The 18,355-nt window shown below is 35.3% G+C and overlaps 1 protein-coding gene across 3 annotated transcripts in view; it reads right to left on the bottom strand.

The window, feature by feature from the left end:
• Positions 1-18,355, bottom strand: part of SNTG1 (syntrophin gamma 1) — a 353,771-nt gene that overhangs the window by 41,262 nt on the left and 294,154 nt on the right. For all 3 annotated transcript variants that reach the window (XM_040588489.1, XM_040588490.1, XM_040588492.1), the window contains 2 exons: positions 14,813-14,929; positions 10,260-10,331 (listed from right to left, as the gene is read on the bottom strand). In XM_040588489.1, the coding sequence (XP_040444423.1) occupies positions 10,260-10,331; positions 14,813-14,929 (189 nt within the window). The remainder of the gene's footprint in view (positions 1-10,259; positions 10,332-14,812; positions 14,930-18,355) is intronic.

Here is an 18,355-nt window from a genome sequence, read left to right as displayed (position 1 = left end):
CTATGGAGATGGTTCTAATAGCATTTATAGGCAGCAGGGAATAGATTCACTCCAGAATGAAAAAAAGATACTGCTTCTCCAACAAATCCTCATTAATGAAGTAATAAAGAAAGAAAGGCCCATGGAGGCATGGACATGTTTGTACATATCTCATCTTATTTGGATCCTTCTGATTTTAATGTTAAAAATCATATGAAAAATGTTGAAATTGAGCGTGTGTGTACATATATATATATATGCATGTAAATACACTCAGAATGCCAGCTAAACTAAAACTGGATATAATATTTTTCAATGCCCACATTTTATGAAAATGTTTTCTCAAGGGACAAAATAATAATTATTACAGGATAAATTTCAGTTTCAAATTTCCATAAGAAAGATCTATCTGACTGCTTGAGAGAAACAGAAATGTTTATTCCTTGTAACCTATTACATACAGCAGTTTAGCTTAAATTACTTTCCTATTCTGCCTGAATAGGAAAATTAATTTCCTGTTCTGTCTGATTAAAAGATGATGCAGTCTCAAAGACCCTCATCTGAATCAGAGCAAGAGTTTGAACACAGGTTTCCCCTGAGCCAGTGCCATAACTGTACCTGTTTCTTAATGACTGCTACACAGAAATGTGTTTGTTTTAATGTCATATGAGGAAAAATTTCAAAATTTTCATAAAACAGTCTAATCTATTGGGGAAAGAAATTATTCTAATACTTTCCAGAGAAGCATTGGTGATTATTTTCTGCTAAAAAGAAATCAGAGACTAATGTAATTACAAATAGAGATTTAAAAATGTGCTGATCATCGCTTTGGAGAGTTATTAAGGTTTTGTACCTCTCCAAAATTTGAAGCATAATCTGCTGGAAATTAAGAACATATTAGAAAGAAATTTAAGAACAGATCCCAGATAAGTAAACATAACGATAATAGATAGCAATGCTAAAGAGTCATCCTAACTTTTCATTCTGAGCCCTTGTTTACAACTTTCTTAAATTTAAATAATTGTAGCTGGGTTTTTTTTCCATGTTAGTTGCCTGCTTGAGGATATTTCTTCTTTTCATATTAAAACAGCTGAATCAGTTCTGTGAAATAAATTAGAAAAAGGAATGAAATTGGTTTGTCCATGTTAAAAATAAAGAAACAAACAAAGAAGCAGAACCACCCTCTGAAACTACTTTTGGGGCTGCTCTGGGGCCTCTGTTTTTTGGAATGGCATCAGCTGCTTCAGGAATGGGAAGAAACTTTTGCTGCCCTTGGAAGAAAAAAAAAAAAGAAAAAAAAAAAACAAACCCCAAAAAACCACAAGTGAAGATTCACTGAAAAATTCAGTTCTGGGCAAAATTTGGCTGATACCATTTTGAAGATTTCATTCTGAACATGCTCCATCCACATGATGTATAGGAAAAGAAGAATGTTCCCTACTTTTCCCAGCTGTTAGGTGTTGTTTTGCTACTAGCCATGGAAAATGAGAACAGGATACACTACTTCTCCTTCAAGAGGCTATGTACCTCTACAAGAAAATAAAAAAGCACCTGACCCTAAAACAGAAGTGGACAGAGAAATTATGTGGAAGAAAAGTCTTACAGTTCTCACATGGTGAAACTTTTATTGGTTGTTTTTGGTATTTTGTGGGGGTTTTTTTTCAACTTTAGATGCATTTATTTTAAAGGTAGGAAAATGTCTTTTGAAGGTCTTCCTCATGAAGGACACAAATATTGGAAGAATAAGAATTAAATCTGATTAAATAAAAGGCTGTAATATTACCCACCAAACTGATTATTCATTATAATAAAAGCATTATGCACTCTTCCCTCACCCCCTCTCTTTTTTTTCCCCTTCTTTTTTTCCGAAGAAATCCTTACCTAAATACCTTGACAATACATTATGGCTGGCTGAGAATAGGTTAGCATAGCACAGTGAAAGCATTTGTATTGGATATCAACATGTTAGCAAATTTCTATCAGCAAATGTGTAAAAAATTGTATTTTACATGCACTTGCTACAGAGTTCTGAAGAAAATTCAGAAGTACCTATGGAAAAGAAGATCCTAACATAAAAGAAGGTAAAAAAAATGTTAGGAAATTAATATTTCTGGTTTCAGTGTTGGCTCTGGCTTTTGAGAGTAGTATGTAGACCTCCACTGTGAAGAGAATGCACCAAAGTAAATTTTCAATAGTTGTCCCTAGGACAGAAACAAATTATTTCATATGAGGAATGAGACACAGATCCAGTGAAAAAATACAGTGTGATCACTGTTGCATGAAAACCTACAGTCCTAAATTCTTTATTCAATAAAACTGCAATGTCTTATGCTAAATTTAATTATTGCTATAGTCAGAAAGACAGGAAAAAACCCTCAAATAATTAATGCATGTGACCAGAAAATAAGATAAAAATGCTACACAAAAAATCTACCAAAATTGATGTATAAGAACATATTAGTGGATAAATTACTGAAATAATGCATCACTCCAGTCTTGAGAAATGCCCTAATTTGATTAAGTCAATGAAAGGTAATCTTCTCAAACTTTGGATAAATTTTGAATATCTGGGATGTCAGACGTATACTTGTCTTTCCTGAGTATCCTCATTCATTATCCACATTTATATTTCACACCTTATTTCTGTTCTTTTTCATCATTCCTTTTGCCTTATGTTAAAAGTTTGTCTTTGCCTTTCAAGGATGTTGCAACACCATTGTCTGTCTCATAACTAGACAGGCAGCAGAGCAATTTCTTAGAAGAAGGAAAAGCTGATGCCTTTAACCAATAGAGACATTGCAGTAGTCATTCAAATGTATATTTTCTGTATCTCTTTCTTTTCCTCTCTGTGTTTACCATGTTATTTCTTCCAGGAAGCAGGATCAGCCTCTGAGTTCGGCAACCTCAGCCCAACACAATGGAATTGTTCTTTCCCCAAAAGGTGACAGTGTATACTGTCCTAATATTGTATTAAGTATGTCAAAAAGGTGGGTTTTTTTTCCCTTTAAAAAAAAAACCAAAAAAACCAACTTCTCTAAACTTAAAGCAAAACAGAAAAAGCCTTACTTAATAACTTCACATTTCAAGTATTTTTTGTCCTTCCTTTTCCAATTCCAAATAAACACTTAACAAGACTTTATATAGAGGCAGCTGTTGTGCATCTAATAACACCACCTCTTTGCTTTCAAAAAAGTCTTATGTGGTGCTGTACAGTTACAGGAACATCAACACCTTTAACAACCAGGGCCTATTAAATTTATCCAAATTAACACACTACAGATCGGTGACTGTATCGCTGTGTACATGTTGAAGAGAAATGAACTGACATCACATTTAGAATCACAGAAGACCAGGATAATCAGGCCAGAGGTGTGGTCACCTACTGCATACCTCTATGCAAGGCCAACACAGCTACACACCAGCTTATGCTTACAAGGACTGAGTGATGGAAATTTAATGGACTCATCAGGAGTGAGAATTTGTCTTTATTGTGTAACTGAAGTCAACTTAATGATGGTCTGAATGCCAGTGGACACTGAGATCATTTATGACTTTTACTATTTTTCTTGTAAGACAACTGTAATTCTAGTTAGGGTGGGAACAGGTCCCCTTTTCTTCAGAGACATCAAATACTCTTAAATTTAAAACAAGGGGCAAACCAAAGGCTGAAAATTACTTCAACTGTTTAGAACTGAAACGCTCAACAGTTTAGCACTTTTTCTAAGAACTGGTACCTGGTTAAACCCTGACTGAAAATCTATTTTTCTCTGGATGCAGCATTAATATTCATAAAAAGGATTCATTACTTATGCCTCCTAAGCAATTTTGTGTGTGAAGTACTTTAGTGGAATCATATCAGGATGCAAATCTCAGCCATTGAGCAAACTACATTAATAATAGACCTCAAAACATGTTCTCTACCATCATTTTATATGTTTATGTGTCTATCGGCATTAATTTTAAAATTAATCTGAATATATAAACATTTTCAGTAGTTTAGCATGTTTTTTATATCATCCTTTTCCCATCGTTGGCTTATTGGAAATGGAGAATAAAATTACATGAAATTTAAGTGGGAAAACTAACATAACTGCATTTGAGGATTTTACACATACTAACAGCTAAATAAGGGAGGAAACACAAGTCTTTTGACACACCAAGTTGGTCCTGATTAATATAGTAAGGCAAGTACAGCTGCAATGACGTAAATGATACCAGTGATAAACATCAGTGATTCACCATCCTGACATATTGCCAGCATAGATTGCCTTTACAATTACCCTCACATTTCATTTCAGAGCTGATCTGACACCTGAATATGTTTCCTGTTTTATGCTGAATAAAGTGAGCTTTTTATTGTACATCTCAAGATATTTTTGCGTGACACATTGAAGATAGAAGGCAGGTGTCTGAACTACAGAAAGCATTTTCTAGCAATTAAAAGGAGATGCTTGGATGAAGCTGAAGAACATTAGTAACTCAAGTAAACAAGGCGAACATGCTTGCAGAGAAGTACAATCTTTTATATTCCTCATAATTTACCTGAAAAATACAACAAACTTCTTTCTACCCCTCATATGGAAAAATTGATTAAATATTTGAGTTTTTTACCAGTTTATCAAAGATATTTAAATCTTGTAAGTCATATACACTTACACGTGCGCACACACTCAAACCACACACATTAAAACTGGATAGCATAAATATATGAGGTACCTAAAAGACACACAGTTCAACCATCTTTGAAGTACTGAACAGGACAAGGCCATCTGCCCCTTTCTGAAGCTAATGATATAAGCACCTGCTTCTCTGGAGTACTGAAGATCTGACCAGTTCTGACACTGGGATTATTTGGCTGTTAATGGGGCTTTACCCCTCAAAATAGAGCACAGGGTGAAACAAGATTCTTCCAGAATAGATCAGAAATATTTATTCATACCAAATTCTACCACCAATTCTGTTGAAAATGACTCATAGATACATTTTAATGTCAGAAGTAGCATCATTAGATTATCTTGTCTACTTGCTTAATATGGAACACAGATTTTCATTCACATGCTAGTGTCACTGTCCCACTGGAATCAGTTTGAATAAAATTGGTAATAAAAACACAGTGATTTGAAAGCTGGTGACTTCTCTTACTTTCCACTCATTAATCATCAGAACGTTTACAGTTAATAACTTCTTCCCAATTTGAACTTCCCTGACTTTGAATTCTACTCTCTCTCTTTTTACCTATTTCTTTTTAGGGTTAAAGAGTTCTTCTGTGCCTTATATTTTAGCTCTATTAAGGTATTTCCACCTCACAATCAACAGATCTATTGAATTTTTAATAAATTACTTCATATACTTACCAATTTATGTATTTTCCCCCTCAGGCTTTAATTTATTTGCATCTCAATAATGTTCCTTTTACATCAAACATAGCTCTGCACTGTTTGCCATTATTTCACAATGAATAATTTAATCCAATATAATTAAAATGTGATTTTTGCACCTAGCCTGCTTTACCTACTTTGCATGTCAAAAATTATTGTTTCCACCCAAAATTCTTGAGAGTGAAGACCTTTATACTTATGAGATATGTATTTTTACATGGTATTTTGAAAAAATTCAATAGAACTTTTTTTAATAATTTCGTATTGTTTTGGTAGTGTATGAATGTGATTGTAAGTATTTGGGTGTTTTTTTATACTTTACTATCTAAAATTGCAAATATTGAATTAGGGGATCAGTGCTTCTTTGCTAAATTTATGTCAACAAAACTGTTTCTCACAGAGTCAAAAGAGAGTTTTTTTTAAAATCTACTTTTATGCTTCAAATTTTAATGGTCTTTCTGGTTATTTAGAAGATACAAATCATATTAAGTGACACTGCCTTGCTTAGGGCAAGTCTCCTCCTCTTCCTTGTAATGTAAGTGGTGGGGGGTGGGGAAGCAAAAGAATACAATAACAACAAAATACTGATTTACTAGAGGACTATTATAAAAATGAATCTGCTTGTTATAAATCACATAATAATCTCTGACATCTCTGATTAAGGTGCAGAAGATTCTTGCCTTTTAGGTGCTTGAGGCTGAGTGAACTGTAAAAATTGAAAAGGGCATCCCAGCTTCCTGTATTGTTCATGAGAAGAGTCAGAGCCTTTGGAATGGTCTTTAAAGAAAAAAGCACACTCCATACATGGAGGACACTGTGAAGAAAACATTGGCCATAGTAGCAGCTGAGTTCTGAGTTTTATTCAACATGTTTGTACTGTATGCACTTCCTGACAATTAAATCAGTGAAGTTCTCTGCTGGGTGTAGACATTAATATTTATATAGTGTTTTAATATTTTTACTGTCACCAGAAGTGGTAGTATTCTCTTGTACTGAAACACTGAAATATTAATGTGCATTCAGTAGGATCAGGCAGTTCATATTCTGTGCTGCAGCACTTCTGTCATGAAGAGAAACTTAGAGAAATCTCTCTAACTGAGGAAAATTACAATTCTATTTAAAAAGACAAACTTCAGGTAGTAAGTCACTCTAATCAAAACTGATCTTGTGAAGTTAATCAGAATTTTAGTCAGAATTAAGGAGTGGAAGGAGAAAAAAATGCTTTCAGACAGATTTAGTCCTGTCCCTGTGACACGGGCTACAGTGACTGAAGTTGCCAGCATACAGCAGGAGAAAATACCAGCATGCCTGGGTGAAAGCTGCATCCTAGTTTCTAATGATTAGAAGTCTAAATATGGAAAAAAGTTGTTGAAACATCTCATTCCAATCTAAGCAAGCAATGTAATGCAGATACATTTTGATCAGTAAGTGTTGTGACAACATTTAGTAATTCATTTTGACAAAGGAGACATGACCCAAGACACATGTTCTTTCTGGCTCTACGGAGGTGTTGCAGCAGTCCAGACCAACACACTCAGTCCTGCGTGCAGATAAATCTGCTTCTCAGGATGCCCAACCACCTGATCAATATGCAAAGTAATATTCTTTGGAAACATTAATTTTAAAGCAGTACTCCTGGGCAAATTTGTATTGTTAGCACAGATTACTTGGAAGTCCTTCTACTTCAAGTATTAGTCATAGAAGCCATATCTATACTAACAAATTTACCATGTATGGGGCTGTTTGTTGACACTATAGCCAGCTGGCAGTGACCAGACCACATCCATACCATGAAACTCTTTATCCACTAGAACAGGGTGGTCATGTGCAATGGCTCATTAAAAGTGCTCATTTGCCCATGATAACTCCCAAGCTACACCAGGAATTGTTTGGGAGAGTGCTAGATGGTCCATTTGGCCCAAAATCCATGGTAGTGATCATTCTAAAATAAATTAAGAGAACAGAAGATGGGATTCCACCATCTGGGAACAGTCTACGATATTTACTTCTAGCAAATGTGTAGACTGAACAATCCAGTTTAGCTGAGAACATGGAACTAAACCCACTCAAGAGACACTGAATGATGGTATTGTCCTGCAAAGAGGCATTACTATCTTCCTGGATTTATCTTTGCCCAATGACAAGTGATTGTCTCTTCTGAAGTAGAAACACAGAATAATTCGATCTTCTCAATTTTCCTGCAAAGAATGACATGAACTCACTCTCTAGCATGGAAGAACAGTAAGTGCAGGAGAGGGAGCACACTGCAGTAGAAAAGAGCAGGTTTCTTTTCTTATTTTTTTCATTAGGTTTCCTGAGCTATCATTCTATCAATCTTTGAGAATATAATCACTTCAAAGCCCGTTAGCCTGCCCTTTTGCCATTCAACTCATTCTCCAAGGAAAACAGATCTGTAATGGAAGTAGCATGTGAGGTACTATAGAAGGGAAGAAGTCTAAAGGTGAAAAAAACCACTAAAGTAACATTTTTTCAGTTGGATCTGCTTCAGTAATATCCATGGGGCTTATACAAATGTGTCTAGAAACACGCACTGCTAAAATGGAGACATTTATGATGTTGGCATAAAGGCTAATTAAAACCTTGAGTCTCTGCATGGGTTCAGTGCAGTAGTAGTAATGGCAAGCTGGTTTTCTTGGGTTTACTTGCTTTTATATCTAGTGAAACCATGGTTAAGTCCTATAGTACCTGCTGTAGAAAACTGGTGGTGATTAATATTCCAATGTCAGAAGCTGTAATTTCATTGCAATGATTTTTCTACTTCCATTTTTTACCATTTACAGGTTTTAGTCAGCTAAAGGACCCATCTGAAACTTTCCAACACTTTATAAGCTTGACTATGTTTACAGACAATAAAATAATAATTGAATATGAATAATGTGATAGAGGAACATAAGTTATATTCCTGTATCACTTAAACTGGAGTGGCCTCTCTGTTGGGACACCCTCTGTTAATACAGACTGAGAATGGATGATCTACACCTCTTCCCACACAGTTTGGAGAGCTGGACGAAAAGAAAAAACAGCATCTTTATACTATTTTCTGTGCTTCCACACAACAGTGCCAGGAAGGCACTGGTTCAGGTTTTACTGCTTTGTGGACTGTCTCCTTGGCTGTAATTAATTTCTCCTACATGGCTGAAAGTGGAAAAAAGAAAATAATCCCTGAATTGGTATACAAGAATAGGGGATAAAGGAGAAGGGGAAAAAAGAAAAAATGGCTAAACATGAGTGAATGAGAAGAGTATCAGCAAAGGAAAATAGTAGAAGAAATTAAAAGAAGTACCTTTAAGTTACAGAAACTGATATGGCATAGATTTTATACACTTCTCTTCAAACATTATTAATAAAATTTTTGCATACATTAAAAGGAAGAATAGTCTTGGCTCCAACATGCTTACTTTGAAGAGAAGAACCACCTAGGTTCTTACAGTTTTCCAGGCTCAATGCCTGAAGTAATTAGAGGTTACCGGTAAAAAAAGAAGGGGGAAAAAAAGAGAAGTGCACATCACAAATGAGATTTTTTCATTTCTCTCAAAGCCTGAGTGCTCTGTAGAGTGTCGTTCATATTATGCCCTCAGTGCAATGTCTTCACAGGGTGACTGACTTTTCCTGTTAATTCTCCTCCTACAGGCCCACTACTGAAGAGTCAATGTTTGCACACACTGAACTTGTAACACACACACACGCACACACACATGCACACATGCACACATGCACACACGTGCACACACACACACACACACACTTTAACTACCGTTAAAGGACATACCACAGTGATGGGACGTGTTGCATTTGAATGTTTTACTCCTTGATGAAGACTCCAGACCTCACAGCCAGTGTAGCAATAAAAGAGCTCCTTTCACTTTTCTGTTCCAGATTGCTAACAGAGAGGGTTTTTCTCAGACTATAAATTTGATTTCTTATTTTTGAAGCCTCTGATGTAAAAAAGTTTCTGAATTTTATTAAGCTGTTCCATCTCTAATCTGCCTCCCTAAGGGAAGTATAGTGCACATATGTGACATGTAAAAACTAGGAAATGTACCACATAAGTCAGTATAAGGTCTTCCCAATGGGAAACACTTTTTTAAAATATGAAGACCAAATTACATTTTAGATAATTTTGACCCCAAAACCAACATACACAGGAAAGCAGATGAAAAAAAGAAACAATTTTTTTAATATCTTTTTCATCTCCTCTTCCTCTCCTGATGTTTTAGATTGAGAAATGCTGAGCATACGGAAAACCATTTTTCACTGTTTTTAAAATGGAGAGAAGACCACATATATTAATTCTGAAAGAATTCAGAATTAAAATTTCACTACAATGTACAATAATATACCTATTCAATTTGCTACTCATAGCTTTAATTTTCTAAATATATTTCATTATCTCTTCCCATTTATTACAGTTGAGGAAAATTTTAAAAATTGGAAAAAATACGACAAAGTTTTCAGAATAGTATTGCATGTTTTAAGGTCTCTGCTCTCAGTCTTAGTGAAATCTTACATTGCAGCGACTGTTAATTGCATCAACATATTTGAAGGCAACCAAATTGATCGCTATTTCTTTCACTCCTCAGTTAGGAAAATAAATGTTATACTGGTTAAATGTAACATCAAAGTAAAGCTATAAAACTCACACAACATTATGAAGAAATAAACTACTTTCTGACTCAAAATCAGTTTACTTCCAATTTTGCCATGCCTTCTACTTCAGCTCTGTATCTACAGACGCCAGGATTTCTGATATTGACTTCAAAGGGAAAAAAATGGATCTCTTTCTGCAAGGTGGTCACATACAGTTTCCAGCTGCAGTGTTACGCTCTGGCTTGTCAACTGGTCTGACAAAGTGGTAATTTATTTTATACTTTCTCATCATACCTTGAGAATTTTGCACATTATCTCATAAACTGAAAATGTTTTCTCAGCTCGTGTCCAATCCCAGGTTGTGACCTTGGAGGGAAAAAAAAAAAAAAAAGAAAAAAAAAAAGAAAAGAAGCAAACACAAATAAAACAAACAGGAAAAGAAAATAAGTTATTTTTATTTCAAGAATTAAGCTTATTTAAAAAAATAAAAATCTATCCCTAAGCCATTAACATCCAGTATAGTGTATACAGAAAGACCAAACACTGCCTCAGAGCAATAACTACAAGGGACCGGACTGTTCCACCCAAGCAGTGCTTAAGAGGCATCCTGCCTGTCCCGTGCTTACAACGCAGTGCCTTTGCATGCAGGCTGCTCTGCTGAATGATGAGGCTTCCCCTGGCTCCTAGTGGTGTATTAACATCTTGAGAGGATGCAGCCCTTGAAATCTTCTCACAAAGCCTTGACTAATATAAAGGCATGTTTCTTACCACTTCCCTCCCTGAAACTGCATGCCACAATTTGCTCCCAGTCACCTACATTGTTTGTAAATCCATAAAACTAAAGTCTCCAACCTTGCAATGCCCAGACACTTAACTCCACATGCCTTGAAATCCAGTGGAAAAAAACAACAAGACACAACAGTGACGAATATATGTTACGGGGTTTTCTTACCAAGATTAATCTACTCTTAAACTCTAACAAGCTAAGATTTGCATAGTCTATTCCTCCTCTTTGTCTTAGGATTTGTCAGTTGTTTTTAACAGTATTAATTTTAAGCAACTATTTTAAACAAGAAATTATATAAATAGAAGAGTCCAAAAAAATCATGCAAGGGTAAGAATTAAGATTTAAATATGAAAGGGATACATGAATATATTCAGTAAGGAAAGAATCAAGGCAATATCACAGTAATCTGTACAAAAAATTTCCAAGTAAAAAGCACGAAGGAAAGAGAAGAATTATTCAGTCTCAAAAGACAGAATAAACACAAACCAGAATGAAAATTGAGGTTGTATATGAAAAAAACACAAATCTTGATGGTAAGAAGTTTTGAACAGTGGCACTTCTTCAAAGGAAGACAGTTGTATCATTACAATTGCTAGGCAAGATGAAGAGGTTGATAAAGACAAGTTTATTTGATTTTCAAGATTCAAGAATATGAAGTTCTCTGAAAAACGTATCATAAAATGGTATCCACAGCATATGAAGAAAATATTACATGAGACCAATTTATCTTTTATCTAAAGAGAAAACAATAATAGACAGAACATGGGTGAGAAGGTGGGTTTGCAAGCCTTGGTATAAAAGATTCTTGATCAAAATAATTTTGGTGTTGTATGAAAAAATTCTATCCTGAACTAATTTTTAGTTAGAAACACAATTGAAATTCCTTTGAGGAAATCACAATCAGGAATGAAAAGTTCAAAAATGCAGTGTCATATTTCCTTTTCTATTAGAACTTTATTATTTGCATCATTCTCAAACTCAGTTTTCCCTATCTAGTTGAAGTACGGGTATTAAACCAGATTTCTAAGGAAGGGAATGACTAAATACTGAGAGTCAACAAATTGTTTGACATAGAATGAGGAAGTAAAGAAATATTGAAAATACACAATCTTTATGCCTATATTTTAAGAAGCTTTTCAGATATGTAATGAATAACAAGCAAAATGCTTTTATCAGGGAAGAAAGAAAGGGAGGGGGGAAAGGTACTTTTTCTACTGTAGACTAAAAATTAACTTTCTCACCATGAACAGAGAAATGGGTGGAGAAGTCTTGCTGCAGCTCCACTGAGCCCAAAACACCAGCCACACAAGCTGAAGTCATATTGCTCCATAAGGAAAAGGAGTTTCTATTGCTGCTGAAGCACAAAGCCATTCAGAGCTATGTTTAAAAAGCTTACTGTAGGCTCCGTACTTTGGGGAAAAGTACCACAGCCCCTCCCTTCTCCCCTAGTCTTCTGCTTTTGTTTTTATGTACAAAGAAACTTCTTTTCAGGTCAAAACAAAACTTTTCCTATAAAAAGATATATGCAAAGCAAAAGCAACTGTAGAATTAAGATACCCACAGAAATTGCTTGCCTTGTTTAAAATTTTAATTGCAAAGCCTGACTAGCAAGAGAAAAGTTGTTTAGCAGCTCTTTCTCAATTTCTCAAAGTGCATTCTCTGTGAGATTTCAAACTATAAAACGTAAGAAAGTGAAACCCACCAGACTTGACAGACTTAATAATTTTAACAGAGAAGATGTACCAGGAAATAACAAAAAAAGAAAAAAGTACTTCTGCTTAAAGCTTTCAAAGTACAAATAAGATAAGATAGAATTGCTCATTTATCTGAGCATGGAAAGTAGAAGTACTATTGATCAAACAGATAAAAAAAAGATGCAGGGGGAGGATGCTGATATACACTGTTTAAACACATGCTTCCCTAATGTGTTAGACTTTGGCAGAGACCACGGAAATACTTTCATTTGATTTTACGGTTAAAAAACTGGCAGCACATCTCTGTTCAAAAAGCAGCTTAATCCAAGGAGTTTACACTGCAAATATGATTAAAACTGTTTTTCTTCTTATAACTGCACTCTACCTATCTCATAAATAGAGGCTCTGAAACTAGAGCTTTGACAATTTGTTCTTAACGTTTCATAATCCCTGGAAGAGATGAACACATATACCTGCAGAATAGCAAATATAACTGTACGTGTAGAAGTTTGCATATAGAAAATAGGATTTCAGAAGTCCTTTTAAAGGATCTTGGTAAGTTTTTGATAAGATAATTTCACTGGTCATGTTAGTGTGCAATTATTACATACTTGAAAAGTTTTTGAAGTAGCTTTATAGGAACTGTACCTCTGTTTGTCCTTTAAAATGCATGTTTATTATTCTGCTTCCATCCTACTCCATGGGGATAAAACATTTTTCTCTATGTTTCAAGTGTCTTTCCATCTTAGAATAAGAACAAGAATCTGGCAAAACAAAGTGTTGTACTTGCAGCACAGCTGAAACAAGACCCATAAAGACTTCAAGGATTGGTGGCTCATCCCATACAGTAGCAGCATGCCAAAATTTTCCTGACTTACATCACTGTGGTTCACAACTGCATTATGGACATGTTCCTCCCACAGACATTAATCATCACCCATTACTCACTTACCTACCCGCAGCATATTACTCCTGGAAATTTATGATTGAACCCTCAGTAAATGGGGCTTGTAATTCCTTCCATAGTGCTTAGAACAGAATAATCTTCCTCTTTTGTATTGAACGGGAGCCCTCAGTGTTGTTTCTGCTTCTATCTATTGTCTAGAATGGAAGTGACTGTATTTGACAGGCAGCAAATGCTTGGGTAGGTCTGCCAAAGCCACAATTGCTGCCTTTGAATTAAGGTGCTTGGCAGCATAATCTGACACTTTAATCTGATCCTGAAAAATATCCACCAACAAAAGCCAAACTCCCATTACCAGCCATGGGAGAGCCAAACTCCCATACTAGTGAACTAGTGTACCAACACTGAACACATGAAGTTTTCAGTTCATACGTCCATTCCTCATGTCTTTCACATGTAAACACTTTGCTAAACAAATGTGAATAGTGATTGATGAATGATGTAAGGACTTGCAAGCTGGCTTTGAACTACCCCAGGAACAGGCTGTCCAGAGAGGTGGTAGATGTCCCATCCCTGGAAACATTCAAGGCCAGGTCAGATGAGGCTTTAAGCAGCCTGATCTATTTGAAGATGTTCCTGCTCACTGCAGGGGGTTGGACTTGATAACCTCTAAAGGGTCCCTTCCAACCCAAACTGTTCTATGATTCTGTGATTCAGGAAGGAAGGAGCTACAGCCTGGACCTGGCAACACAGGGTATAGCAGCAGTCCGAAAGGTCACCCAATAAATAGAACAAATTAATTCACACAACTCTCCCTGCTGCCAGTATGGGACTGCTACTGGTTCCTTGGCTACTGGCTTAAAAGTTAGCTAGAGGATATCTCTGTTTACTTCAGTTTAGAAGTAACATAAAACTGTGAAAGTAAATTGCTGAGTATGTGACAACAGCTAAGATTTTTTCTGGTGTTACCCATCAGATTCCAATTAATATATTTAACCTAACCAATTTTATTTGCTTCCCTACTTTCCTTTTGGTGCTCCCAAGCAGCATAAAAGTTACATTCAGGATGAAATCTCAACACAGAGATACCGCCATTTCCACACCATGCAAAAAGCTTAGCTATTTCCCAAAATCTAATCAGTTTGACTAGAGTTATAATTCAGTTTGCATCTAACCATCTTGCTTCAGGCTTGTTCTGCCTGCCAAAGGAAATGGAAAGCCCCCTTTTAGCACAAGTAGATTACCTTGCATTTTTTTAAGCGGGGGAAAAGAAATTCTTGTTAGATGCCCAGTCATGTGATAAACAGCTATTTTCTTTCACTTCTATACCACATACCCTGCTCTAAGTGGCAATCCTGTTAACTCATTGAAAGATATGTCATTGTGAAAGCCTTGTACAGATTACATGAAATTGTTTTATTTGATAACATTTATTCCCACTAAGCATAAGCAATATACTTACTGGAGGTGCTATAAATTTATACAGGGAAGATCCCCTCAGTGCTAGAAACTTTGGTGTGTACATTCGATCCTGAAGGGAGTCTTGTTCCCGTTCTTCCGTCCAGCCCATGTAGACTATCTGACAGAAAAATCAATAGCGTTGACAAATTCCTCAGACACTTTCTTCAAACGAATTGCAAATATTTCATGCAAGTAAGCTGTCTGTCAAATTTTACATAGCTACAAACCTTGAAGCACTGACACAATGCAGGTATTGGCAGTTCACTTACAATCATGTACGTGAATAAAGGATGTCTGTTATGACATGCCAAAACCATCAGAACAAATATTTATTGTACTAGCAAACCCAAAAAAGTTAAACCACATACTCAACAGATGTTTAAGGTCTATTATCTCATTAAGAGCTCCCTGAAGTAATTCTACGTATCTGCTGACAGATCATGTTGAAGAAATTTAATGCAAGTGAAGTATAAGGAACCACTACATAGGAATACAAAATCAAGTAATTGTTGTTACAGTGCAATGTAGTCTCCACATATAAGTTCACAATTATGCATTAAGCAGTATGATCTTACACATTTTATTTCTAAATAATTTCAACCTTTGTTTTTTCCCCTCTGAAAATCCCTATATAGGAGTTTTGGACCTTTTTGCTCAGGAATAGCAAAATAACAGTTTTCAGACACTATTTTGAACAGACTTAATCTACAGCTAAGAAGTAACCAGAATGCTGTAGACTCTTACCACTACTTGCAGATCTTTTGGCATAGATGTATGAACTAGAACTTATTCAAACTCATTTTAGGATCTAATTCCCTACCTGTCCATCTATTAAGTTTGAGTAATTTAATATCAAATCTTTAAAGACTAACAGTATGAGTCACCACTATGCCAGCTTCTGGAGAACATCTGAACAGGAAGTAGACACATCAAGCAACTTTTGATTTATAACCATGCCATTAGTAATACAATACAATTTTCAGTGTGCTCTGGTACACTACTTCTATGGAAAATAGATCAACCCATATTTCATGAAGTGCTGCTAATGGAATAGATCTATTTTTAAATCTCTTTGTGAAACTGATTGCTACATTAACTAGGCATTCTCTGTCTTAAATGTCAATAATGAACATGTAAGAAAAACAGTTTAGGAAAAATAACTACAATCATATTAATAGTCAGTGAATTAGTAAGTTTACCAATGGTATAAATGTACCTAAAATGAATGTTTATACTGCATGCTTTCTCCTTTGAGACTTTGCATGTTACATACTTGTAAAAAAACAATTTACACAAGTTTATTTCATTACTGTCAGGAAGAGGATTTTTATCAACAGTTCTTAGAATTTACATTAAAATAAATGGAGGGGGCCATTTATTATTATTGGGTTTTTTTCTTTTTTTCACTCCCCCCCCCCCCTTTTTTTTTTCTTTTTCCCTGTTGGATAGTGTAACACAGTGAAAATTAATGGCTTTTTCAAATCCCCATGTATGAAATCTACAGTACTACGCTCTATCACAGTTTATTAGATATTTTATGGTCTATAAACACTGCCAAGGAGAAGGTCCAATCCTCTATCGCTTACAGTAAAATCTTAACATTTCATTCTTTTGCCAATAGCAAACACAGTAATATAGTATCAGGGCTAATGAATAACATGTGTTTTAAGTGCTTGCTGCTTTGGCAATTAAACAAGTTTATAAAACTCAGAAGCTGTACCACAACACTCAGGAATCAAGCAGAGTGTTCAACGCCATATTGCCATGCAATAATTAAAAAACTGAAATCTCATTCATTCCTGAATGAAGAAATAGCCAGAAAACAAAACAATCATCAGGGATAGTAAGGGAAGTTTCAAATTATTTAAATTTAATATGTATTCAGATTTCCCTCATTTCTGCTGTTTCATGTTATTTAATGCAGGATAAGTATGGATCCCCATCCCTCCAACTTGGTAGGAACAAGTAGAGCTCAGTGACTGTAGAGGAGTTATAGAGGAATGAAGGCAGGTTAAATAACATGGATAATATACAGCTGTGGGCTGGCTTCAGGGGCGGTGGGTTGGCTGGTGTGGATAATGTGCAGCTGTGGCTGGTTCCTGCTAAGTAGTTAAATAGCTCTAAGGGGTATGAAGAACTAAGGAAGAGAGGCCTAGAAGAAGCAGAGGGAGGAGACAGAGTGTCCTGGATGTGCAGCAGAGGCTAGAAGCAGGGTGGACTAGGCTGAAGAAACAGCACTAACAGTAGATGAAATGTTGAAACCTTGTGAGGCTTGGGGACTGTGCTGGGGCAAGGTGTGGGAGCTACTTAGTGAAGTTATTCTGGTATGTGAGGGTAAAAGCCTTGTTGCAGCCTACTAGTTTGCTAGTGTTGCTCCAAGTGACCAAGAGGCTACACAGAAGAGTAAAATTAGTGGGGAAAAAAAATATACTAGTAAGTGAAAAAGTTTTGTATGTTTTCTCTATAACCAAGAGAATGGATGATCTCTAATTTTTAGGAATTGAGACATTGATGCTTTTAAATTAACTACACTGAATTGATTTGTTTCATTAAAATGGGACACATAGTAAGATATCATCTTGCCTATGATAATGTGTCACTTCAGCACTGTATGTAATCTGTCTTCAGTTACTGGGTTTTTTATGTCTCATTTCTGCTTCTACTCTTCATTGGAATAACAGGATGCAGTCACTCATGCTGTGCAGATGTATTGATACTTCACATTTGATTACCTTAATACTAACATAGCTATGAAATTTAAGGCAATTTTTCTTTAGATATTTCTCCCTTGCCTCTGTAGATCATGAGGAAAAATCTGATTTTTAAACCTGCTGTACTAAGGCATTATTAACAAAAAGGCATTTCACCTTCAGACTAAATAATGACTATTAAACATACAGAACAACTGTTAAGCAAAGGTTGTATAATTATAATTAGGAACACTTAAAAGTTATTTGAGTGCATGTGTGTGGATTAAAACAGCATGGGCTAGATTCTGGGAAACAGCAAAACTGAACAAATATTTTATAACTATTTTACTGGTATGTTCTTAAAGTGGTCTCAGTTTATTTAAACACACTGAACAAGTAAAGTTAGATAAAACACTGCAAATTTTACATAGTGAAGCTGAGAAATTTTTTTAATTATGAGATAAAATAGGGGTCATGTTCTTGAGGCATTTATGTTACTGGTAAATATTTTGACCTAAAAAACTTTAATTGTGAACAACTTCAAGAAATTATTTATTTGGAAAGGGATCTTAACTTTCCAAATTAATAGTTCACATGTATATATGTATTGAAACAGTGGATGAATATGAAATTTGACTTGTGAGTTTTGTAACATATCTTAATGCTGTACATGTGGACTTGGCCCAAAATATGGAATTTCAAGAGATTTTATCTGTAAAGAAATGTTTACAACCACAGACACATGATGAATGGAAATAAAAGTGAATGAAAAATAGACTTTGCATAGCATGTGCCTTTAAAATTTTAAAAAACGTTAGTTTTTAAACCTTAGAAACTTTTTTGAGTCCCTATAA

Source organism: Falco naumanni, chromosome 3, assembly GCF_017639655.2.
Source record: "Falco naumanni isolate bFalNau1 chromosome 3, bFalNau1.pat, whole genome shotgun sequence".
NCBI lineage: Eukaryota > Metazoa > Chordata > Aves > Falconiformes > Falconidae > Falco > Falco naumanni.
The sequence above is the reverse complement of the archived record's forward strand: the minus strand, read 5'-3'. Positions and strand labels throughout refer to the sequence as shown.